This window comes from Macrosteles quadrilineatus, unplaced genomic scaffold, assembly GCF_028750875.1.
Source record: "Macrosteles quadrilineatus isolate MER2022 unplaced genomic scaffold, UCM_ALF_1.0 Scaffold_3__2_contigs__length_128488019, whole genome shotgun sequence".
Lineage (NCBI taxonomy): Eukaryota > Metazoa > Arthropoda > Insecta > Hemiptera > Cicadellidae > Macrosteles > Macrosteles quadrilineatus.
Window position 1 is genome coordinate 46,741,253 of NW_026542596.1, and position 26,726 is coordinate 46,767,978.

At 37.5% G+C, this 26,726-nt stretch overlaps 1 protein-coding gene across 1 annotated transcript in view; it reads left to right on the top strand.

The window, feature by feature from the left end:
• LOC128990300 (ankyrin repeat and BTB/POZ domain-containing protein 2) overlaps nucleotides 1-26,726 on the top strand; it is a 119,783-nt gene that overhangs the window by 70,918 nt on the left and 22,139 nt on the right. The window contains exons 8-16 of the mRNA XM_054412629.1: nucleotides 634-892; nucleotides 1,597-1,739; nucleotides 6,025-6,212; nucleotides 12,553-12,782; nucleotides 13,540-13,733; nucleotides 16,333-16,477; nucleotides 19,324-19,455; nucleotides 21,188-21,349; nucleotides 22,027-22,154. Of these exons, the coding sequence (XP_054268604.1) occupies nucleotides 634-892; nucleotides 1,597-1,739; nucleotides 6,025-6,212; nucleotides 12,553-12,782; nucleotides 13,540-13,733; nucleotides 16,333-16,477; nucleotides 19,324-19,455; nucleotides 21,188-21,349; nucleotides 22,027-22,154 (1,581 nt within the window). The remainder of the gene's footprint in view (nucleotides 1-633; nucleotides 893-1,596; nucleotides 1,740-6,024; nucleotides 6,213-12,552; nucleotides 12,783-13,539; nucleotides 13,734-16,332; nucleotides 16,478-19,323; nucleotides 19,456-21,187; nucleotides 21,350-22,026; nucleotides 22,155-26,726) is intronic.

Consider the following 26,726-nt stretch of genomic DNA (forward strand, 5'->3'; position numbering starts at 1 on the left):
TTTTAAATGTGGTAAAACAAAGTTATGAAGTAATCTATTAAGTCCACTTGAATATAAAAAAAAATAGTACAATATGACTTTTATTGAAATTGATTTTTTGTCAGGGAATTATTCAATTAGTTAAACATTGCATAATGTAAAATTAATCATAAAAATTGTAATAAAATTAAAAAAAAATTATAATTAAATAATGTAAAATATAACCATAGCATGGTTGATGGAGGTACATGTTTTTGTAATGTGATTTTCACATACAAAGTTATTGAATGGAGTAGTATGCTGATTAAATGATTTTATTCTCTCTCTCATTTCAATGTTCTTGGAAGATAGTGTCACATAGTGTTCGCCTTCAAATCTGAAGGTCGCTGGTTCAAATCCATGCGAGATCATTTCCAGACCCAGATATGGCTTTTTTTATTGGGCTATGAATTAATGATGCCACCTAACAAAAAGTTTGACGTTAGATAGTAAAAAGATCAGGGTTTGGACCGTAAAAAGGTAAAAATCGCACTGGCGTAGAAAAACGCAACAAATGAGACCTTCTTGTAACAAATGAAACCCTTTTATAATAAACAAGACACGGTTGTAACAAATTATACCTCATCTTAACAAATGAGACACTGTCATGTCCAGGCTGGTGGAGCTGCAGCACCTCCCCTGGTCCAACCACGACGTGCTGAAGGTGATACAGAACGGCCGGGTGAAGGAGGCGATGGAGCGAGTAGCAATGGAAACGGTGCCGCGGTTGTCATACCTGCTGCAGCGAGCATTGGTCCGTATCGCGCGAGAGGCCCAGCGGCTCAGCAAGTGTGTGGGGATGTGCGGCAAACAACAAGTAGCCAGTGCTCTCCGGATCATACTGTGTCCCGTCCTCACCGATTCTTGTATCAAGGTATACAAGTTATTATATGATGGGAACTACAACAAAATGTATTTTAATCCAAGTATTTATTCTTTTCCGTCAATTTTAACACCTAGTGCTGGGATAGTTCAAGAGTGAATAACGTCTGTTGATGGGATTAAGATCCGTGCTTTAAGAGAGTTTGGAGAGCTATGTAGATAATTGAAACAAATAACCTCAATTCATTCCATGATTTCCTATGCTTTGGAGCTATTTGTACTGTGTAACTGTTTTCTACTGGTCTTATTCTTGCATGTATTTGTTATTTTAAAGTGTAATCTATATCTTTTTTGCGAGTTTATCTGTTAAACAAAATTTTAGTTACTGCAATTTTGATAGAGTGGAAAACAGGAGCACAGCATCGTGAAATTCAAGACAAACTCAATATTTTATACTCTTTAGGTAAGGGTGGGGTGAATTCAATTTTAAGAGAGTTTGATGTTGTAGGTAAAAGTACAGCTAACATTTGATGGTAAAACACTTCTAAAGGTGATTTATAACTATAGAAACACTTTTACAGGTTATATGTACTTAAAACACCGGATTTCCCAACATTTTTTTGTTCAGACCAGAGTTTTGTCTGTTGGTGTTGTGATTAGAGGGAGGGACACAATCATTATTAGTGAATTCAACTTTAATTTATGTTGGATTGAGTTCCTTTTGTACGGCAGTTACAACTTAGTCTTGTATTATAGGCATGTCTGAGGTCGGCAGCCATGTTTGCTGTGTCAGGTGATCAGTTGCGCCAGAGCAAGTCTGCGCGTGCAGGACTACAACTCTCCGTCGGCCGCTTTCATCGCTGGATGATTGATGTCAGGCTGGGTAAATTTGTGCATGAGTAAGTTGATGGAGTTTTTATATTATCAAAATACTACATCTCTTGAGATTAAAATGTCCAACTGGCACTATTAGAACCCAACTGATAATTGACTCAAAGTATCCGCTAAGAGTTTCCACTAACTTTCCAGCTGTATAAGATTTGGCCTGAATCACTTGTTTTAGTTTTAAATATCTTAATTACTTCATTCAATATATTTCTTGCTATTTTTATCATTAATACTGTAATTTTCACACATAAACAATAAATGTTTGCTAAACTGCACCCAAAATCTGTTTTTAATAGTCCTACTTGTGTTGCAGGGCTGAAATAACTCTTTTCATTCCTAGGACAAAACAGTCAGGAACTTTAAAGTCAAGGACATCAGCTTTAGGCTATATTTTTCTCATTTTAAGACTTGTCTTCTAATTTTTGGGAAGAAAACTGTCCAGATTAATAAAAGTAATTATTGTTGTACAAATTTGATTGTATTTATACTTGTTTATAATTGATTTTCCTTTATAATAATAGGAGTAAAATGACTACACAGTATGGTTTCTAAAGTCCATAGTGGAAGTGATGTTTATTTACAACAAATTAATAAACATAGCAATCACATGGCATATAATTAACACATGACAGCTGCTTCTAACTTAGTACCAAGAAGGCAATGAGGAACAAGATTATAAATAAATTCCAACACCCCTCCTTAATCTTGATCCTTCATTGGGGTAAGACCAAGGTCGGTCATGAAACCATCATGCTTGATTTTGCCAAGTGATTTTGTCAAAATGTCCGCTACCATCCAGGAAGTTGGAACGTAAATCAGCACAACTAGTTTTTCTCTTGATTATGTCTCTGACAAATAACTGTTTACGAATTATATGTTTAGTCTTGTCATTCACGGTTCTCTTCTGCAAAATCTTCATTGCTGGCATGTTGTCACAATGCAAATTTACATGCTCAAGAAATATTCCCAGCTCTTCCAACAAGTTTTTCAGAAACATTGCTTGCTTGCATGCCTGAACCATTGCTACAAACTCTGACTCTGTTGAGGAATCAGGCATACATCTCTGTTTCTTACTTCCCCAAGACACAGGTCCTTCACTCAGTTTAAAAACATATCCCGTACAACTTTTCCCATCAAAGTAGTTTCTATGACTGGCATCAACAAAACCATGTAGAGGTTCTTCATCAGTTTGCTCCTCCACAGCATGCATCCACAAATTCTTATTCGGATCTTCTATTGCTTCTTGATAACTACTTGGCTCTAGATCCTCACAGGTAACCATGTAGGTAACAAAATCAGGAAACATTTTAGGTTTTCTTACTCTTAGAGGGTACCTACTCCCAACATTAATTTCAATACCTTCCTCATCATTTCCCGAATCCCCTTCAGTGGATCCTCCAGTTCCAACATCGTCATCATCTTGCTCAATGTTGATATTATCAAGAATGAAGCTCTCCTCTTCTGCCTCAGGATTCCTGCAAGGTTCATCGAGTTTGGCGGTCTGGATGCTTACTATGGTCTCGACTGGTTGTATAGTTTCATCACCATTATTTTCTTCACGCCCATTATAAAATAAGTTTTCAAAAAACTTGACATCTCTAGAATAAATCAATCTATGGGGAGACTTAGGATCGACCAATTTGTAACCTTTGACATCCTCGCTGTAGCCTACAAAAATGTGAGGAACACTCTTATAGTCCAATTTGGTCCTTCTCTCCTTAGGCACATGCACATAGCCTATGCACCCGAAAACTCTAAGGTGACTGAGGTCCACTTTCGATCCAGTCCATTTCTCCTGTGGCGTGACTCCAAAAACAGCTTTTGTAGGACTTCGGTTCTTAAGATAAATAGCTGCCTCCACAGCATACTGCCAGTAACCCTTGCTCAAATTTGAGTCACTTAGCATGCTTCTAGCCTTTTCAATAATAGTTCTATTTGCACGCTCTGCTACCCCATTCTGCTCAGGACTGTATCGAGTAGTGACCTGATGCCTTATTCCAAATCTATTACACACTCCTTCTAGTCTCGCATTCATGTACTCCCCGCCTTCATCTGACCTAATAGTTTTTATAGTCTGGTTGGTCTGATTTTCAACTAAAGTCTTAAACTTAAGAAAACAATCAACTACTTCATCCTTTGATTTCAAGAAATAACCAAAGGTCATTCTAGTGAAGTCATCAATAAATATTAGCATTAAGCGATTACCTTGAAGAGACTGAACATTCATAGGCCCACAGACATTCGTATGGATTAACTCTAGTTTTGCCTCAGCTCTCTTACTTGGAGTGGTTGGAAAATATTCTCTGGAGTGTTTCCCCTCCACACAGGGAATGCATGGTTCTGGCCTTTGACTAGGAAAATCAACACCCAAAGCCACTTCCTTTTTCAAAATACCCATGCTAACATGATTCAAGTGACCCAACCTTCTGTGCCATAAATTGTGAAGGTTTACACTAACTGACTGGTCAACTTGAGTAGACATAGCTAAATTTCCATCATTTGGATCAATGTTGCATTTACTCTCTGTATCCAACCGATACAGTCCATTTACATTTGTTCCAGTTCCACAAATTTCACCTCTTACTGAAAACCCATCTTTTATGTAAATATTACACCCTTTGTCATCAAAAACTAAAACTTGCCCTTTACTAGCTATTTTGCTCACAGATAGCAAATTTGTAGACAAATCTGGTACATACGTCACATTCGATATCACTCTCTCACCAAAGTTTTTAAGGTTGACAGAAACTTTCCCAGAACCCGCAGAGTAAATTTTGGTATTATTAGCGACAGTGACCTCTTCAACTCCCTCATTCGAGTTAAACGTTTGAAAACTTTCTTTACTTTTAGAAAGATTGTCAGAACAACACGAGTCTAAGTACCAGCTTTCAGGTTCTACCTTTACAGTCAGAGCAGTTATCCAACTCACATTTTTATTTTGGTTTTCACCATCTGACTTACCAATTTTGGAAATTGACCCTATCTTTGAGCTATTACTAATGTTAGCTTGATTATTTTCAGGACAATCCCTTATCATATGGCCTGCCTTTCTACATTTGTAACAAGTAGGAATAAAAGGCTTCCTCATCTTTGAGCTTTTATTAGAATTAGCTTGATTAGTATTTGATTTTGATAAAAAAGGCTTCCCAGTACTGCTTTTAAAAGTTGAAAATACTACAGAGGACTCAGTGGTATCTTTTTCAGCCATGCTATTTAATTTTTCTAGTACTTTACTATATTCTACTTTATCTGTACTCTCGACTGCCATCCTAAATGCCCTGTAAGACTCAGGCAAACCTCTTAGAAGTAAACACGCCTTCATTTCATCATCCACGGGTTTCTCTATGTCAGCGAGTTGAGCATTGAGGTCAAGAAATTTAGAAATATACTCACTCATGCTGTTGCATACTTCCAACTTCAAATCTAAAAGCTGGTCCAGCAGGAATATTCTCCTGTTTGTGCTCTTGACTTCATACTGCTTTGCTAAAATGTCCCAAGCCTCCTTCGCTGATGTGGCCGTCCTGATATGTAGTTTTGGAGCTGCCTCCAGGTGCATGGCAATCTTGGCGAGTGTCCTCTCATCTTTGTCTGGATCCACAGTTAGCGGTGTCGTCTCAGTAGTAGTCATTCGTGGTTCAATGCAATTCCACAATCCCTCATACTTTAGAGCCATCTTCATGTCAAATTTCCAACTGGCATAGTTGGCTGACCCTTTCAACTTAGAAATTCCAGGGGCTGATGTGGAGTATATAACTTTGTCTCCCATCATAGTAATTAATAAGTGTTCATCCAATGAAATTTACTATAATATTTCTTAAACACTTCTCTTCAAAAATTAAACTGTTCAAAATAGGCCACAGAGAACATGTTACAGTAAAAGTGAAACTGGGCCCATAACCACTTGTTTATAATTGATTTTCCTTTATAATAATAGGAGTAAAATGACTACACAGTATGGTTTCTAAAGTCCATAGTGGAAGTGATGTTTATTTACAACAAATTAATAAACATAGCAATCACATGGCATATAATTAACACATGACAGCTGCTTCTAACTTAGTACCAAGAAGGCAATGAGGAACAAGATTATAAATAAATTCCAACATTTATCATTATGTCTTGGTGTTTATCCCACTACAACAAATAGCCTACCCTCTTATCCTGTCATTTCCTGATTTCCACCTTGAAATTAGTAAAGGAGTGATTTTTGCTCCGTCTCGTCTTGATTTTTGGAATTCCCACAGACCCCTGGTATACATGCATGGTACACATTATATATGTATGATTTTTTGCTAGGTACGCAGCAGTATATCTAGCTGCAGGTTTGGAGAACTTGTTGGAAGAGATCATTCTGCAGTGCCTACCATCCAAGCCTGACACTGTGTTGACAGCCAGCATGTTTGAACACTCCATAGCCAACAACGGAGACCTGTGGGGACTGTTGCAACCCTACGCTCACCTCAACACCGGCCGCACCGCAGCTGGTGAGTAGTAATCTCACTGTCACAAACAGACAAGGTACAGAGGAAACATTCAATGGGACACTTAAATGGACTAACACTAAAACTATTTTTAGCATGTTTAGCCTCTGGATCACGTAATTTACTAATAAAAAGGTTAAATACCTGTAGTACTGTCAGTGATCCTGGAATTTAGGTCAGCGACCCAGGTTTTGAACCTAAAGGTTCATTTTCAAGCAGGTACCAGTTAAAAACAGTTATAACGACTCTCCACAATTATGAAGAGGATTATGTTTTTTTAACTGGTACCTGCTTGAAAATGAACCTTTAGGTTCGAAACCTGGGTCGCTGACCTAAATTCCAGGATCACTGACAGTACTACAGGTATTTAACCTTTTTATTACTAAAACTATGTTCAACCACCATCCACGGTGGAGGAAGACCTTGTGCTTTGTGTGATAGGAATTTTTGCCCAGTACTCACCCTTCGGGCTCTTCCTTGCTCGTTAAAAGTATATTTCCGACACGACAAACCAGAACTGAAAGCGCACGGTTGTCCCAGAATCGTGTTTCTGTACCTAACTTCTCTGTGATAGAACTTATTTATCTTTGTAATTCACATTGTTGAAACTTCAATGAGACAGTTTTTAGTCTTCTAAAAAGTCATTTTGGTACAGTGATGTGACAAATCGAGTATTTAGTCTACTTAGGTAAAATTTACTAGATTCTTCTTTTGACTCGAGTTTTCTACTTGTCAGTAGTCAACACCTGCACTGCTGATTCATTGTGATAGATCAGAGAATGATTCCAGCTCAAGTCCTTAGGCCTCAATATTCATTGATGATGACTCATAATAGTGATTCTGAAAACTATCCCCGAGTATTCATTTAACACATTTATCAAGCTGTGTAGACCAAATGACAAATGTGACCTTTGTGACAGTTAGCTAATGAACTCTTATTCTAACATAGCTTAACTGTATCTGTTTCCAAAAAGACTCCATAGCGTCCATCTGGATAGTAGAGGTTACTTCCACACTTTCAAAGTTTTATTGAAATGTAAAGTGTTTGTTCTGTAATCCAACCTGTTTGAGGATCTGCATTGCTTTTGATTTCAACTAAATTTTTTTTTTTCATAATATGTTGGTGCAGACAAGCCTTGTATGGTTTTTGCACCTATTGTATAATATGCATGTTGTCGTAACCTAACGTTACGCTAGAAAAGTGGACAAAACAGCAAGAGAACCACTTACGTTCGTTGGTGGACATAGAAGAAGGAGCCGTGACGAATCATCCCACTTCAGGGCTCAGTGCACAGTGCAGCCACCCCGCAAAACATAATAACTCTTCCGTTACTAATAATTATGACTGTTCATATATGAAACTATAATGACTTCTACTACACTCGTCTTCCCCATAAAAAAAAGTCAATATCATAAATTCAAAATTAATTCAACTTTCAAAATAAAATAAATTCACTTTCAATAAAATGCAACCAAAACTTCTTCTTCCCATTATTCATTAATAATTTTACAAGTCCAGCCTGTGAGGCTTTCGCACAGTCCGTGCAGACTTCCTCAGCGAGGGTGGTGGGCTGCACTGTGCTAGCGGCAACGCAGGCGTTGGCTGAGGCTGGGCTTGCCCTAGGCTCTCCCTGGGACTGGTAGTAGGCCTAGGTACAGGTGACATCATCATGGGACTAGTTGGTCGATCCTCCGGCGGGGGTGAATTCTTGGGTACTTGGGGTGATACAACGGGATCCTTGGGTGATACAAAAATCTCCTCCTCTTCTGCATACCGAGCTCTCAAGTGATCCGCATGACAAAATCGGGGTTTTCCACCAATAACACTCACCAGATAGGTGACCGGACTTCTCTTTAGAATTATTTTGCCAGGAACCCAAGATATCTTTTCATTTCGGACAGTTTTGACATAGACTGCCTGACCTTCTGAGAAAAATCTGCTTCTTCCCCTAAGCCTATCAGCTGCCTCTTTTTGTTCCCTGTGTTTTTGATCAATGGATGACTGGAGATTGGGTTTTAACATAACCAACTGAGTACGAGGCTTCCAAGACAGGAACATTTCTGCAGGGGTTAAGCCAGTAACTGTATTTGGAGTGTTGCGGTACGCAAACAAGAAATTATCTAATTTCATTTGAAGAGTGGTACGCTGAGAACGCTGATGTTCCTCAATCACTTGACGCAAAAGGTTTTTCTTGACCTCCTGAACACTTCTCTCCGCAGATCCATTTGAAGCCGCATGATACGGGGGAGTTAATATGAACTTCACATTGTTGTTATGCAAAAAGGTTTTGAACTCTTGACTAGTAAAAGATCTTCCGTTGTCCGACACCAGTTCGACAGGCAATCCATACGATGAAAACAAGGTACGGAGTTTCTCAATAACCTTGGAAGAATTCATGGAACTCATGATAAATACCTCTATCCATTTAGAGTATGTGTCAATCAAAACTAAAAGTTGCTGTCTCGACTCTGGATCCTCCGCAAAGTCAATGTGTATCCTCTGCCATCGGGTTGATGTTGTAGGCCATTGCTGCAACGGTACTTTAGGTATCGAATTCCTAGTTAACTGACACGCAGAACAAGAGGCCACCACGTCTTCAATCGACTTCTCCATGCCTGGCCACCAGACATAACTTCTCGCCAGCATCTTCATGCGTGTAACTCCCGGGTGTTGATCATGCAACATTTGAAGCACAGATGAATACAGTTTCTTTGGAATCACTACACGAGAACCCCACAGCAAACAACCTTGTTCCACGGACAACTCGTCCTTCTTCCTTAGAAAAATAGCTAGTTCCGGCTCAACCGAGCTCGTCCAGCCGTACATCACAAAATCTCGGACCTTCGAAAGAATCGGATCCTTATCCGTCATTTTACCTATATGCAAGGCAGTAATAGGTGCAATGTCCTTGACAACACAGAAATTGTTCATCACTTCTGTACACATATCTACATGTGAAACAAAATTAGCATCCAGCTCTATAGGTTCCGCTTCTGCTAAGGGTAACCTAGACAACGCATCAGCGTGAGGGACATCCACTCCCTTCCGGTACCTAACCTCCAAATCATATGCTGATAGAATCAAGGCCCATCTCTGCAGCCTAGCTGCCGCCATACTAGGAACGCCCTTTTTAGAGCCAAAAATAGCCGTCAACGGCTGATGATCAGTCTGTAGAATACAGTGTCTTCCATATATATACTTATGAAACTTTTTGACTCCAAAGATCAAAGCCAGAGCCTCCCGATGTAACTGAGAATAATTCCGTTCACTGGAACTTAGCGTTTTCGATGCGAAGGCAATTGGCCTTTCCTGACCATTGATAAGATGAGATAGAACAGCAGCCACCCCTCTGGGACTCGCATCACACGTCAGAACTATGGGCTTTTTCACATCATAGTGAACTAACAAACTTGAGTCCAACACCCATGATTTACTCTCCTGAAAAGTCTTAGAACACACCTCCGACCACACCCATGGATGATCCTTATGTAATAAGTCATAAAAACAGCTTATTCTAGCAGACAGGTTAGGTATAAATGCATGATAATAATTTATTAGACCAATATAGGCTCGTAACTCTTCCTTAGTACTAGGCTCAGGCGCTTTACGCAGCGCAGTTAACAAACTTTCTTGTGGACGGAGACCATCTTGAGTAATCACATGTCCTAAATACTCGATTGAAGATTGCAAAAACTTACACTTTTGTTGGTTTACTCGAACACCAAACTCATCAAGGCGTTGCAGCACCTGCGCCAGACGGGCAAGCCCCTCTTCCTTAGAGCGAGCCGCCACTAAGACGTCATCTAAGTACGCCACCGTTCCTGGAAGACCTGTTAAAATTTGGTCGATGGCTGACTGAAAAATTGCAGGAGCTGAAGACAAACCATATGGTAGCCTTTTTAAACGATACAGACCCTTATGGGTAGCTAGGGTCAACAGATGTTGCGATTCATCCGCTACCGCCAATTGCTGATACGCATTTGAAAGATCAAGGCAGCTAAAAACTGAGCAACCGCCTAGAGTTGCAAAAATATCTTGAGCCTGTGGAAGCGGATAATGTTCCATTTCAATACACTGATTAAGAGTAATCTTATAATCGGCACAAAGCCTAACACCATTAGGCTTAGGGACAACCACAAGTGGAGTGCTCCACTGTGAATTAGTAACTCTGTACGCAACATCCTCTTGAACCATGCGGTCCAACTCACTCTCAACTTTCTCCCTTAACGCAAAAGGCACTGGTCTCGCCTTACAAAACTTAGGGACTGTCCCCTCCTTTAAGACAATATGAGCCTTAACACCCTTAATTTCGCCCGTTCCAGGCTGAAAAACTGACTTAAATTTACTCTTCAATTTAGCAATGTCCAAATCAGAACTGTGATCCACAGTGGCTTTACATGAAAACACATTTTGCCAATCTAACCTCAACTGGCCTAACCAGTTTCGCCCCAACAGAATCGGCTGACTCTTACTTTCTAAACTAACTACTGTCAAAGGCAAACTCGCCTGCTGATTATTATATTTAACATTGACATTCACTTGTCCCAGAACAGGTACATCATGACCTGAATAAGTAGTAAGTTTCACATTTGCTGGCCTAAGTTTGAGGTTAGAAAATTTTTCATAAAATATCTCAGAAGGACATATAGTCAAGGCACTGCCTGTATCTAGAATCATTTCTAAATATACATCATTAGCCACTAGGCCTACCTTATAGCCGTTGTCTGATCCTGATTTAAGGTTGTACAGACCTATCTCTGCCATTGGAACTTCTAGGCCTAGGCCTACCTCTTCCTCCACTTGATGGACCCCCATCCTAGGTGTCGACTTTTTACCATGGAAACTAGAAGATTTCTTGGCTTTACACACTTTCTTGAGATGACCTATTCTCTGACAACCGTGACACTTGTAACTGGCGAACGCACACGCACTAGGCCAATGACCCGCAGAACCACACCTCCAGCAAGAGTTTCTAGAATTTTGATTTTCACTACTCCTATTCACGAAAGTTTTAGGCCTATTTTGACTTTTCACATTGATTTTCGCAATGTCCCCACGAGGTTGCACAAATAGGCTTGACTGCGATTCGGCCTGTTCCAGCCTGAGCGCTGACGCATAAGCTTCGTCAAAGTCCAATTCCTCCGACAACAATTTCTGCCGGATAGTTTCATTAGAAATGCCGGAAATCACTTTGTCCCTCAAAGCGTCTTTCAAAAAGGTACCAAATTTGCACGAACTAGCCAAATGTTTTATTGAAACCACAAACTCCGCTATGCTTTCGCCCGGCTTTTGCACACGAGAGTAGAATACATATCGCTCCGCCACAACCAACTTCTTGGGCGCATAATGTAATTTCAACAACGCTGCAAGTTCATCATAGGTCTTAGAATCTACCTCTACCGGTGATAATAAATCGGATAGGACCGATAAAACCCTGGGACCAATAACTGTAATTAAAACCGACACCTCGTTCTCCTTCTTGACATTGTTCGCTTTGAAAAAATGTTTCAGGCGCAACAAATAGGGCACAATGTCCTCCTCACTTGGATTAAATTCAGAAATCCTGCCAACACTAATACTCGCCATTTTTAATCATCTCAACTATAATACGCACTAAAACAACAACTGTTATCGCGTACTACCCTAACTATGATAAAAAGGTTTATTACCGACTGCGCCAAAATGTCGTAACCTAACGTTACGCTAGAAAAGTGGACAAAACAGCAAGAGAACCACTTACGTTCGTTGGTGGACATAGAAGAAGGAGCCGTGACGAATCATCCCACTTCAGGGCTCAGTGCACAGTGCAGCCACCCCGCAAAACATAATAACTCTTCCGTTACTAATAATTATGACTGTTCATATATGAAACTATAATGACTTCTACTACACATGTATTCATTATTATTGTTCAAATGTTCAATAAATAAATCAATTGATTGATTGAAATGGTTTTATTTTTGCTTACAAACTACTATTCATATGCTAGGCTTTACACAATTAATCATCTAGAACGTAGCTAATTAAAATGATCCAGCATTTATATTTTCCATTTAATGTTTTTTTATGCTAAGTTTACATAATTTAAACAATTCAAAACTAAAAAAAAAATTTTAATTTGTTCTTTGTTTTACAGCATGACAACAGCTAGACCAATTCTTCATCTCTTGTTAAATTTGTATTGCAATATCCCACATTTTAAAAAGTTTTGTGTTATTTTACCTAACACAGAAGTAACCTCCGCATTTGCCTGGCTGTGTTTAAAAATCTGTGTGCCAAAGCAAGGTTTAGTGACTCAAAAGACTTTAAAATATAACCTACATCAGTGTGTCCTGACTGCAGGTACGTTGGCATTGCCCCGGTGGGCCTCTGTGTCCAGTGTGATGACTGACTCCACAGTGCAGAGCAGTCAGACCCAGGACCAGTCACTGCTCACTACATGTGTCGGCTCAGTCACTGAGCTGAGCGAGCTGCTCGCTCGCACCACCAGCTCGCTACCTCTCAACACTCGACACATGACGTGGTCTAACCAGGCCATCCAGGCGCTCTTCTACTTTATGCGCTGCTCCCAGGTCAGTGACAAGAAAATGATTTATTGCTGCAAAATATTTACAGATGTGATGACATATTTATATTAAGTACATTATCTGAAAATGTATAGCGTAGAAGAACAAATTTGGGAGTGTGTGGTGTGGATACCCCGCGGTGTAGTTAGTGTTTCAGATTTTGGTACCAAGATGGATTTTTGATTCCAGTCATATCCCCAACAATATAGATCTCATCCAAATATTCATTTCTCTAGTGGGCTAATGACTTGTTTTTACTTATTTCCCTAACACTGTTTAATAGTGATGTGGCGTTGCCTGAAGACAGTTATTTTTGGTACCACTGGTTGTTAAAAAAGCACAAGTATTGAGAACTGTCATTAAAATGTGGGTAGTCGGAAAATATAACTGAAATGCACCAGTAATAAATGCTGGCTTGGCCATAGATTGTTCAAAAATTAAAATTTCCTGAAGTTATACAAAATTTACAGTTAACACAGTTTACAGAATTTTCAACTCATCAAACATCACATTGAACTCAGTTCATCTGAAGTTTTCTCAGTTTATCAATCAGCTGGCGTCACTAAAATTTTTACTTAATTTATAAATAAAAACTGTAGTCCTTACAAACAAAATAATATGATATGTCTCCCCGCACTAATGTTCTAGTAACTCTCCACAATATAATAATGTGTTATAAAAAAAACCCAAAAGAACGTCATAGGCTGTTGACTGATATTTCCGCTGGACATGTGATATCTAATTGCCTCGTTGCTTTGTTCAGTTGGAACACTCTGGCCCTGTACAAGAACTGGTGTATGAGAGAGCCTACGTGGTGTTGCCGCCTCTGGTGGAGTGGATACGTACTACGACGGCTCACACCGAGTACAGGCACGCCACTGTCATAGACCAGGACGATGTGATGCAAGCAGCGCGGCTACTGCTGCCCGGTGTGGACTGTCCGATAAGACAGCCTGGGTAAATATATTAGATAGCTTGTGCCACACTTATCATACCAAGATTCATGTTCAAGACTAGACAAGGATCAACTATAAACTCAGATTTCATCATCAGATCTACTCCCAGGTGTCGTAATTTTAAAATGTGTAATTAAAAACCTTAATGTCTCTAAGGTTTCAATAAGTTTTGCCAAAAGACATTTTATTAATAGTTAATTTAAATTCACAGATGTTTCAATTGTTTTACAAATGAAATTGAATTTTATTTTATGTTTTTTAGAATAGTTTACATTATCTTGAAATATTGAGTTTTGACATTGAAGTACTCAATTATTGTAATATGTAAGACGGCAACAGTAAAAGTACAATACCAAAGTAAATCACACATTCAGACAAGGTGGTTAAAGCTGTGCCACATGTTGCTTAGTCGCTTTGGTGGTCGATGCAGTATTTTATTTGCAAAAAATTTGGGATGGACGGGATTGAATTTTTAGTTCGGGACGGGATTTTTTCTGTGCATAAAAAGAAAGTCTTGAGTATTGCAGTTACCAAAAGAGACAAACAAAATCAATTTTTACCATTTGTGGCACTAAAATCAACACAATAAAAATCACAATAAAAACCAAATGGGTAAATATTTACAGATAAAGAAACTTGTGACTCGCGGTCAAAATGACTCGCAGTCACGGTGCGATCATCAAAACAACTTGCGGTCACGTTGTGATTGTCGGTATGACTCCGCGGTCACGGCGCGATCATCGAAATGACTTTGCCTCCTGCGTTTGCGGAACTATTGTGATCATCTCTCTCACTCGCGGCAATATCAGCAACGATCGGATCAAACCCCGTCCCGTAAAATTCCCGAATCAAATGTAATCCCGTCCCAAAAATCAAGAATATTTTTTTCCCAAAATTTTGGGACCCGTCCATCTCTATAAAAAATTCTAACTGACCTTGTTTTAGTAAGTTTATACCGTAATTGAAATGTGCCACCAACAGAGTACACTGATATCAATTCCCAATTTCTAATGAATAAGCAAACTTTTAAACCAAGCAAAACTAAAAGAACAACCTGTTTTAAAAACATATTGTTAACACCAGCATGTTGTATACAACAATCAAAGTATAAAAAAAAGTATTTTGAGTTTGACAGCACAGTAGACTCCCTCTTATCCGGATACCTTTTAACCGGACATCGGATTAACCGTACTAAACTCGGCGGAAATGACATTTGTTTAACCGGACAATTTTTATCAGCACATTGGTTTAACCGGACTAGATCGGCAGGAAGTGGGCAGTACTGAAACGACTGTTCTCGTGGGAAAGATTTGAGACCAGTGACCACGTGTCTAAATACAATGCTCTCCTAAATTTAAGTCGAATATCACAGTAAACAGTCCGTTTTAATGAGTTTTTGGGGACGTCGGTTTGACCGGAAAACCCGTTATCCGGACTGGCTTCGGTCCCGAGGAGTCCGGATAAGAGGGAGTCTACTGTGAATGAATGAAACCAGTGCTTTATTTTCATTTAAAAAATACATTACAAAAGAATAAGATTTTTTCATAAATAACTCTTCCATATACAAATAAAATATCTACATACAACCTTGAATCACATTTATTCTAGCGTTTTTTACCTTATTATCATTTTGTTTTGTTTACTGCACTATATCAGCATTAACCCAAAGGACTGTCAGCTGGGCTGGCAGCTTTCATGTTAATTCATGAAATATACAGTCTACTGTATATTAATTTAACATTATAACAATATATGATTGGCTCATCCAAATATGTTGCATTTCATCAAAATGGGTGACTTGCATTTCATCAAAGTACAGAGCCCATTGCAAACCCTTGTTTATTCAGGAAAAAATACTCACTGTTTTTAATTTATTTATTTATGTGTGTCTTGTTTATATAAAAGTTAATATTAATGCTGTAGCCTTGAGATCACATTCACATAGTTATTTTACTAGACATAGGAATAATTTAGAGTTACCTTTAGTCAGGCTAACAAAGTCACAAGAATCTTTTTCTTATATAGGGTTAAAGATGTTTAATCGTTTGCCAGCTGAGGCACACTGTGTTGATCTTAAGTTATTTAAAAGTAAACTTTTTTGCTGGTTATTAAATCACCCTTTTTATAGTTTAAGTGAATTTTTCATGTCTGACATTGATATTAGTTTTTAGTTTCTGACTGATGTAGGCCTTAAATCTGTGTAACTTACTTTGTTGTTTAAATTATTTAAAGTAGCCTAGTTATTGAATGTTATAGGCCCTAATGCTAACCACTGGACATTTCATATTGACCTCAACTATACAAAATGTTTTTTTTTTGTAATTTGTTGTAATAAATTCTTGATTCTTGATTCTTGATTCTTGGGTTATTGCTGGTCCATTTATGGAGTGTCTACTACAATAATGGGATCGAGCTGGTCTAGTTCTAGGCTTCAAAGCCCGAGATCCCTGGTTCAAATCCTGCCAATCACCAATGGATTTAATCTAAGTGATAATGCCGCAACCTGCAACCCTCTAGGACTAGCGTGAAGTTATGTGTAAAATAAATTAGGGCTAGAACCTAGCGTCCTAGGATGAAATGCTATAACTGTCTGTTTGCAGGTGTGATGAAAGTGTGTGTAGTCGGAGGCCAGGCGAGGAGGCAGATTCTGTACGGAGACTGAAAGTGTCCGTAGCGTTCCGCATGTTGAGCTCTGGAAACCGAGACATAGTGCCGCACGCTCTTCAGCTCCTACCCAGCACTAAGGTAGGCTTATGAAAGTAGCTACAAAGGTTTCTATAGGATACAAATTATGGTCATTTTCATTCCCATTTTCATTTCCAAATGTTGAATTTTTAAGGACGTTAAATAGGCTGGTTATTTATTTGCCATGTAAAATTATTTTGCAACTGAACCACCACAGGGTAAATTGTTTAGTTTTATACCATTTTTGAAGTCTTATTTTACAAAATCATTCTACTTGTATTGTATCATTGCTATAGCTTTTTTTTTATATATATTTAAATTTAAATTTTATCCAAATTGATTTGACTTGTTCTTGTTACTTCATATAGATGTATACCAAAATAAATGTTTGTTTTCCCTAAACAACAAACAAAAAAAAGCTAGACACCATAATACTAGCCTATACAAATTTTTTTTTTAATTAAATATTCTTTATTGTCTTTTTAATTTTTACAAATTATCGACAATGTGATATAGCTAAAATTATAGCTTTGTCAATTAATGAATACAATACTTAAGCTAACTAAACAAAATGAGACATATTACAATACTTATTTTAAATATTACAACTGAAGAATCTTAATTGTTATAAAAATTGTCTAAACTATAAAACGGGTTATTGGTCAGCCAACAAAAAAAATTATTCTTGAAATCCGTTATAGTGTGTGATTTAACTATGGATTCAAGAAAGTTATACATTTTAAGTGACAAAACTATGTGCCTATTTAGAGTTTTACTTAAACGATGGAATTCTATTGAGGTATGGTTCTTATTTCTGATATTATGATTAAAAATGTTGTTTCTAAATAAGATGTTGATTGTTCAAGATGTAAACTAAGTAATAAAATAAACGTTAATAACAGTAGGAATTTGAAGATTTTGAAAAAGTAATTTGCTATGGTGTGCTTGTTTTTCATGACCACAGTGGCCAACTTTTATGATCACTCCAGGTTAAATTTAAACTGACATTTTCTCTTCCACCTACTCTCAGAGGAAGTCCTAATCAGGACAAAATACCAGTGTTATGTGAGGTACCAAATTTTAAGGGGGGTAAAAAAACGTACTGCTAATCAACAAACACCATAACTTACCAGTTTTCATCCACAATAGCCTACTCCTAGGCCTATGTGTTGGCCATAGCTTGGGCTATGGGCCAAAGAACGTAAGCCTACTTTTAATAACAGTGAAGTACACAAACACACCCACACAACTACATATTTATTCATAATAGCACTTCGTTTCCCATAATAAAGATAACCGACCGACTTACCCGTATTTATCACTGACGATGACGACATAACCTCAAACTGGTGTTTGTTGATTGACGATGACAGACGATAACTAGACCGAATCCCCGATCAGCTGTTGGCTAGTTTCCAAAATCACCACCGGAGCGCTTAAGCCGCGGCCGAGGAAATCGGGATTTGAGCCGGACAAGATTTATTCGCTGTTTGACCACCGACCAGCTCACAGGAGTTACGAATACAACAACGACAAGCTACGATATTATTACGAAGGTTAGCTACCATACTAGTTAGGCTCCTTTTTACGTTTTACGTTATTTCTGTTTTATCTTACGCAAACTTAACTTATTATACCTTTTCGTCTTCTTAAAATTCTGTTTCGAATTATCTAAATTTAATATCTTAACTCGAGTTTTGACCCGCCAGTTCCTGCCTGCCACCTGCCAGTGACTAGCGGTGGCGATCGTCTATTTTATTTTAGTTAATTAGTTTCGAAATTACGATTTCTTCGTTCGCTTAACGAGTAATTGTTACTTGGATTATTTGAGTTAATTTGACGTTTTGATACCCAGAGACTTGTAGATTGAGTTCTAAACCCCGTCTGTGGCGGGTGAAATAATCAAGTCTGGGAGTTGTCTGAGTTAAACAATCAGCTACGAATATTAGTATAAAATCCATTTTAAACTTTATCACGATAAATTCTACATTCAATCGTATTAATTAGGCCCCGACGACTCTGTAGGAATTGTTTTACCTTACATTCGATATTATATCAATTACCAACGTCCTTAACCATTTATTTTAAAGTTCAACATGAGTATTTTACTGCATTGGCCCAGATTGAATACTCGTCGGCCCTACAGAGTCATTCTAAAAGTTAGGCAAATTTCTCTACAACACGTTAGCGAAGGCTGGGATGATATAGCTCCAACTGGGCGCTGGATTTCCTGAGCGCTTCTAGAGCTCTGAGCCTTTGATTAAATTTTAATAAATTGATCAGTCAGAAGCTGTGACAACTTCGTATCGACCCCTGGATTTTTCTCGGCTCCTTCTGAGCACTCCGGGGAAGAAATTTGATTGTGGCCGGTTCTAAGGGTAGGCCTAGCCTGACTTAGGTGAATACTAGTTTATTCCCCCCCTAGAATTTTGCGTCACAGTTATGTTTTGTGAGCCTGTGGCTCAGTCGGTAGCGTCGCGGACTTCGGGCCCAAGGCAGCGATGTCGTGGAGTCGGATCCTGGTCACTGCCACTAAAAGATTTATCAGTGCAGTTCACCTTTGTACTGTACCGGCTAACTCCTTGCTTTGCTGTAAACGTTCCACGCACGGGCGCTTGGTTTATGTGGACGGGCAAATGCAAAGGTTAAAAGTAAGAGGCCGCCAACCTCTTTTGAAAAAAAAATCTTTTATTGTGTATTTATTAGCCCTTAGACTCTAGTTTTCTCAGTTTAGCTAGCTGAACTCATCTCCTTGCTAGCCTTTTGGCTTTCCTTTGCGTAAAATTATAAGATTTTTGTCTAACACCAAGATGTTCATGAGATTTGACCAAAAAAGATTTTATCTTTTAGTTGTATCCAAGAATGTTTTAATAGTTTGTATCCTCACCAGGCAGAGTTTGTTACAGTTGAACACGCTGTGTGACAGTGGGCTGACACCACTGATGTTGGCAGTGTTGTCTAACGATGAGACCACAGTCAGATGTCTGCTGGAGTTTGGCTGTGACCCGGACGTGGAGACTCCACCCCAGGGCTCTCCGGTAAGTAACCTGAGACTAACCAACACAAGTAGGCTTCTCATCCCATTGTAAATTTTGAAGCTCGTTTTTTCTGTCTAGTTCATGGTACGGTGACACTGGGCGCTAGTGTAGACGAAATTTCGTTTGGATTATTTTAAGGTTAATCTCATGAATTGAACTTTAATGTTTGGTTATATAACTAGGGGACGAGTTGTTGTTTATGATTAGATCGTATAATTATGTTAAATGAGGTTTTAAATTACTGAAATAACAAGAAACAAATTGTAAACAAAACATGGTCTCACTCTACAGTGGCTTCAGAAGTTCCATAAGGATAAGAAATCTACTAAGGGAGTACATTTTATCTATGATAATACTTTCTAAGAAACCTTGATAGTTCTTGAGCGGAAATATCGACTGAAAACTCTGTATCTTTTGTTTTATTAGTTTTCAATATTTTTAATTGTCATGTTGTTATTTGTTTAATGCATTTGGTATTTTTCCGTTGTTTGTGGTAGCTTATTTTTTCCACAAATGTATATATTTTCAGTTATGATACAAAATAATTTAACAGTCCACTACTGAACAAAATCATGAAACTATTTATATGGAAAATTGTTTAGTTGTTCTCTTTCAAGTAATTAAAACTTTGTAGGGATGGTCAAGTCTCGAAATTTCGGGAAATTTTCGGGAAATTTTAAATCTCGTTACACGAGACGAGATTTCTTTTTGGCAGAGATTTTTATCAAGACGAAAATAAAAAAAAATAAAAAATTAAAAAAAATTAAAAACGCCTGCAGAAAGTCAATGCAATACCCGCAATACAGGAGCGTGTTGTAGTTGCGTTTCCTTTGCGAAGGCGTTCTTATTTAATTAATTCTTCAAATAATGTAAAATTACTTTAATTATTTTAATAACATTTGAGAAGTTTTTATAAGTGTTAGCAGTGTGAGGAATGTTTTATTACTATAAAAAAAGTCAAAACAAGTAACTATTTTATAAAAATTAATATTTTATTTTATGATTTATTTTATTTTAGGATAAGTTGAACTCTATCCTAACTGATATCACTATGTTTCCTAATCGTAGGCATTTTTAATAATTTAGGCGTGATTAATAAAAAAATGTTATGCTGATGTTTTTTAACAAAAGATTGTAAATATTCTTGCCTATTATCATTATTTTTGTGTTTAATTAGTCATCTAACAATGTTACAAAATCAGGTAAAAATTCCGAACGTGCATTTCCCGTTGTGTATGAGAAGGGAAATCCCGTCTCGATCTCGTCTCGAAATTTTATGAGAAATAAAAAATCTTGTCTCGTCTCGTCTCGAACTTAAAATCCAATCTCGTCCATCCCTAAAACTTTGTTGTATTTTTTTATGAAATATAATTGTTTCTCCAGCCTTTTGTTAAGTTTAATCTTCATACTTCGGTTATGCTCTAGTTCCGACTATTTAGTCCAGTATCTTTATTTTTTGTCTAATTAAAATAATCTCTTAGTGACAAAAATATAATGTAATGAGAATTAAATTTGTATACTGTCTTATGCTCTTTGTATATTTAATTTTTCCATTTCCCTTATTGTCCATCCTCTTGATCGACTCCTACACCTGTCCGGGAACCACCTAGTTATGATGAAGGACCAGCCGGATTAAAGAGAGTTCACTGTATTTGTGTTTGATAGTACAGTTAACTTTTGCCAGATTAAAGACATATCTCAATATAATTTCTACTGATGTGTTTTCTCGTAGGGTTGCCCCACAGTACAGGCGGAGACACAACACTGGACGGCGCTGACTTACGCGGCGCTGGTAGGCAACGTGACCATCGCTAAGCTGCTGCTAGACCGCGGGGCTCACGTAGAGGGTGGCGCAAGACTGAGCGAGGAACGGTGCACGATCACACCCTTGCAGGTAATGGAAGCCTTCAATCTATTGTGGGTAATCAGGAGTTGACATTGTAGAATCAAGAGTTATGGAATGTGGTAGAAATTGTCCAACCTCTTTATGATCAACCACAACTGTTATGACAAGAGTGGATATTTTATGTTTTTGGTTTGACATTAATTTAGGCCTATATGAAAAATTAATTGTCGTAGGTTAAACTGTTCTTAAATGGGCACATAATAATATACATTGTGGTCACTGACCCAAAAAAATCCTTTGCCTTTTGCGCTGTGTATATAACTTAGCTGATATATACGTACGATAAACGTAAGGGAGAGTAATAACAGGTAATTAGGTACTGACAACTGAGGACATTCAGGATCCTCAGAGCCAGAGGGGGAGACAATGACATGGAGGGATGTAGCGGTTTAGTAAGTCCAAGAACAGAAATGTTGAGTGTAACAGTTTGTCACTTGCAACAAGTTTACAGTTTATTGATGAAGATTGCAATTGCATGGACTGTGGACCAGAATCTTGAGTAATCGTAACCAGGATCTTCACAAATTGATTTTTTTGCAGTCTTTAACCTTAATTAATAGTATTTGGAGCAAAAATCATGTGTGTTATTCTATAGGATTAATATTAAATACTAAACAGAGTGAGAGTACAGTACGTTGATGTTGTATGTTGTTTGTTGTTTGCAGGTGGCGTCTAGTTATGACAACCTAGAGATGGTATCACTATTGTTGTCTCATGGGGCCCATCCCTTCCTCTCTACTCTGCTCAAAGACTCTCTTTGCTACTCCGGCTCAGCACAGAGAGGCTGTTATAGGTATGTTGAGTTTTGTTTCGATTGACTTTGAAATACAGATAGGTGCTCATTTATATGTGTAAATCAGTTTCTGTATCATATTTAGTAATAAAAATGTAGAAAATATTTGCTCTACTGTAAAATGATTGGTTTTGTTTAAGGAAAGGCTCTAGGCTAGGATTTTAAATTGTAGAAAAAGGAGGTTAGCAGCTAGCTTACCTTGAAAGTGTGGGTAGGCCATAGAACAAGTAGAAAAATTAGTGTAGAAAAAGAAGTGTGCATAGTGTTTTTCTACTTGTTCTATGGCCTACCCACACTTTCAAGGTAAGCTAGCTGCTATCCTCCTTTTTGTAAAAAAAATGATTGGGTTTTTATAATAAGGGACCACTAGTTTTACTATTCAATTCAATTCAAACAATTTTATTCATGCAATTTTTAAATCAAATACATAATCCCATGTGCCATGCAAAGCACACGCGGGATGAAAAACACATTTTTATTAATACATTTCATTTTCTTGTTTCTGGCAGCAAACAGTTCATTTTTCCTTCTTTGTCACTTTAACAGAACAGTGAGTAGACATTTCCTATTGCAACAGTTTTAATCATATAAATAACACTTATGTTATAAATAAACAAATTAGAATAATTTAATAAGAACACGGTTTTTAGAAAGACAATAAATTCTACATGCAAATATAAATAGTTATTTATCTAAAACAAAGCTAAACATAAGTTACAGATTATTTATGCTATATTATGATTGATAGAAAACAACAAAGCTTTTGACTTTATCACAGACCTATTATCATTATAAACTTCATTACCGAACATTTTTACAAACGCATTAAAAAATTTTGGACCAAGACAACAAAACTGATGCCTACTAGTTTCCTTTTTCAAAAAGCTTTCTGCTAACAAGTAATATTGTGCTGATCGAGATATTCTATTGACAGGTTTCATATTAAACATGTACGGATATTTAAAAACAAACATAATCAAACAGTATACGTGCAATTGATTGAAGGTTAAAAGTTTTTCTTGTTCAAAAAGATAACTTACTCTATCATATTTTTTTAATCCAAAAACTGTCCTGAGTGCATGTCTTTGGTTTGTGATGACAGGTTGTAATATGGTAGGATAAGTACCCCCATAATGTACTATTCCATATCTCATTACACTTTCAAACCAGGAGATGTATACCTTTTTTAAATGCTCACTCCTAATGTTGTCTCTTAAGTGATATAAAGCATAATTTATTTTCCTTAATTTAATTGAAAGTTGTTTTACATGCTGCTCCCACTTTAAATGATGATCAACAAACAATCCTAGATATTTAACATATTCTACTACTTCAATACAACTGCAAGAACAATTATACAAACAAGAGTGTTTATGGCACAATAAATTAAATTCATTTTGTAAATTTTCTCGTGATTGATTATAATCAAAGAAAAATAAACATTTAGACTTTAAGGAGTTTATTAACAATCTGTTTTCAACTAGCCAATTTGATATCTTGTGTAAATCTTTTCTTATTTTTAGTTTCAGCGACTCTTTATTGAAAGCTGAGCACACAAGAGCTGTGTCATCAGCATAGGCAAATATTTTTGAATATAAATCAAGCTCCAGCAAGTCGTTTATATATATATACAAAAAATAATGGGGCCCAAAACCCCTCCTTGAGGGGTGCCAAATTGCAAATCAAGCACTTCACTCAAAACATTATTAACTTTAACAGCCTCAGGGTTGCCACCAGCCATGAAAACCTTGAAAAGCGTGAATTATGCATGAATTTAGGTGACCATGAAAAAGTGCGTGAATTATGCGTGAATTTCGCCATTGGACCATGAATTCTCAAAATCATTATTAATAATTCAGCCAAAACCCCTAAATGTTCTGAATCAAATACTCCGTATTAAAACCATTCTCGAAATGAACACCGAGATAAAACGTCAAAGTGGGAGTGTCAAGATAAAAAGTTTTGTTGCCATGCCACGAACAGAAACGATTGCGTAGTTTATTCAAGGTCAAATCCGATCGTAACCGACGTCAGCCGAGTAGTCTAGAGATGAGAATTATCGTTGTTTTCCGGCAACGGTTATAACGATAACGCAGCTGCCCAATAACGTGTTGCGGCAACCTGTTATTTCAATAACGATTGCCAACTCGTTGCCGCTATAAACCGTTGTCTGCCGGTCGGTGTTGCGGCGTTCAGTTATCGTTGTCGGTTGATCAGTTCAGTTTTCAGTTGTAGTCGGGAATCGGGCGTGGCCCAGACAGGATGCGTTATTCTCACTGAGCTAAAATTATAACTGGAGGTAGCACTGCCATGGCAGAAGTCTGTCAAAAGCGTGTCGCTAATTTTGTTAGGTTGGTATAGCAGTGAGTTTTTTCATCCAATGACATGGCTTCTATAACTAGGTTTGTATGGCAGTGAGTTTTTTCATCCAATAACATGGCTTCTTTATAACTCACACCTCACGCAAACATGGCGGCTGGCGACACGCATCTTTGACATTCAGTGCTACCTCCAGTTAGAATTATAGCTCATTGGTTATTCTAGTTCGTTTCAGAAGTTATCGTTGCTCTGGTAGCGTTACGGCAACGGCACTAATGGCAATGCATGTTTTCGTTGTCCGCGCGGCTTTTCTGCAACATTGTGTAGATAGATACGTTATTATAATAACAGGGAGTTCTCCGCAACGTGTTGCTGCGATAACGTTGCCGTGGCCACAACACTGTTATTCATCCTGTTATGTTATAACGCCCATCTCTACCGAGTACCGATCTACCGATAAAATCGATGCTTTCGGAGCCAAAACATCGATCACATCGATGTTTGTTCCGAGTTTCTCGTCTGTTCTCTGCACTGTAACAGCCAATTAACCTAAAACCAATACAATTCAGTTACGGAAAACATCAATACTGTATTTCATTACTTTTTTTGGCCTAAAAGACCGATGTAACAAACCAAATCATCAGTTCGGTAATCTACCATCGATGTAAACAAACAACTTCGAACATCGATAGAAAAGACATCGATGTTTCGAAAACATCGACAATCGGAATTGATGCTCGCTGCTCGCTCTCACTCATTCTCCACTCTCTACTCTAGTGTTCGTGTGGAAGGAAATACAGAATAACCATAACCTAAAAGTTTTAAACTGATCTGAAACTTGTCAAACGTTTGAAGTAGTGGTGGACACTGGACAGTAAGATCACTTTTTGCACTCGTGATTCCGTTTTGTGCTTCTTATAATTGATTACCCAACACTCAGTGGAACAAGTGTTTAGATTAAATATTTTTTATTACTGATATATCATACTTACGATAGTTATGCCTATTATTAAGTACCTTGCCTTGCCATAAAGGTCAAAATGGCTTGCTCCGGCTGGAACTTAATCGTCTTCTGTGTTTGTTTGGTCAAATATGTCGTATTTCAAACTACTGTCAGTGTTGAGTACATGTGTTTACCTAACCCGCCATGTTAAACTTCCCTATCCCAAGTGTGATGTATACAACTTCCTTACTTCTCGAGTGATGTAAAGTTGAAAAAAACTCACTCGGTGATGTAATGAAACCCATTTAATTAACATTGAGTGCTTAACTTAAAAAATATACTTCTATGGAGCCAACGACGTTCAACGCTAGTAATCAGCTGTGCTCTTGAATTTTATTGTTTTGTTTTGAAGAATTTTCCTAACCTAGCTTTTGTTTGTACATGAACGTTACTGTTAGAAGATGAGTGAAATGGATAGTGAAAAATATTGTTCGTAACCTCCTGTATATTGTCGGGTCAACATTCACCTGCGTGATGTAAAAACGCTCTTACTACACTTGTAAGGTAAATAGCTATTACAACGTGAGTTTGAGTTTATTTATTTAGGCCTAAGTTGCAAGAAGTCAATGTTGTGCTGAAAAATGGTGATTTCGTTCTGAGGAAGGTAAATGTAAATGTTTTGTTAGAAGCATAGGTGTTTTCAGTCAATACGAATCTAACTAATGAGATGTAAATTTAATTAAATAATTGTTTTAACTGTGATTTAAACCTGTGTAGGCAAATGATAATATATAAACTGATCCAATCGGAAGAAACATCCTTCTAAACTAAGTTTATTTTAACCTTTTCTGTAATGTAATTAATTATTTTTTTATTACTTAAAAGTTAGCCTATGTTTAAACTTACATTTAACTAATCCACTAATATTTAACTATTTAACTAAATATTTATTTACATAATATTACCTTTTTAGAGTGTTTTTATCAGTCAGTCGGTAACCTTTAACCTTCTCAATAAATAAAAGTTGGTTCAGGCCTAACTTAGCCTAGATTCAGCTTTGGATTACAATGTAGGCTAGCCTACTGTGTTACAGTATAAAGTAATAGATTGCATGTGCGTTTTAGTAGGCCTAGATATGGCCCATTACTAAGTTAACCGTTTCTTGATCATGTTCTTAACATTTGTTTTTATTATGCCTATTATCTTAATTATGCGTTATGCCTATTATCTTAATTTGATGTTTAGACAGTAAAGTTCTAGGCCATTGCTGGATTAACTAAGTTAAACCTTTTATGTTTGGATGCAATGAT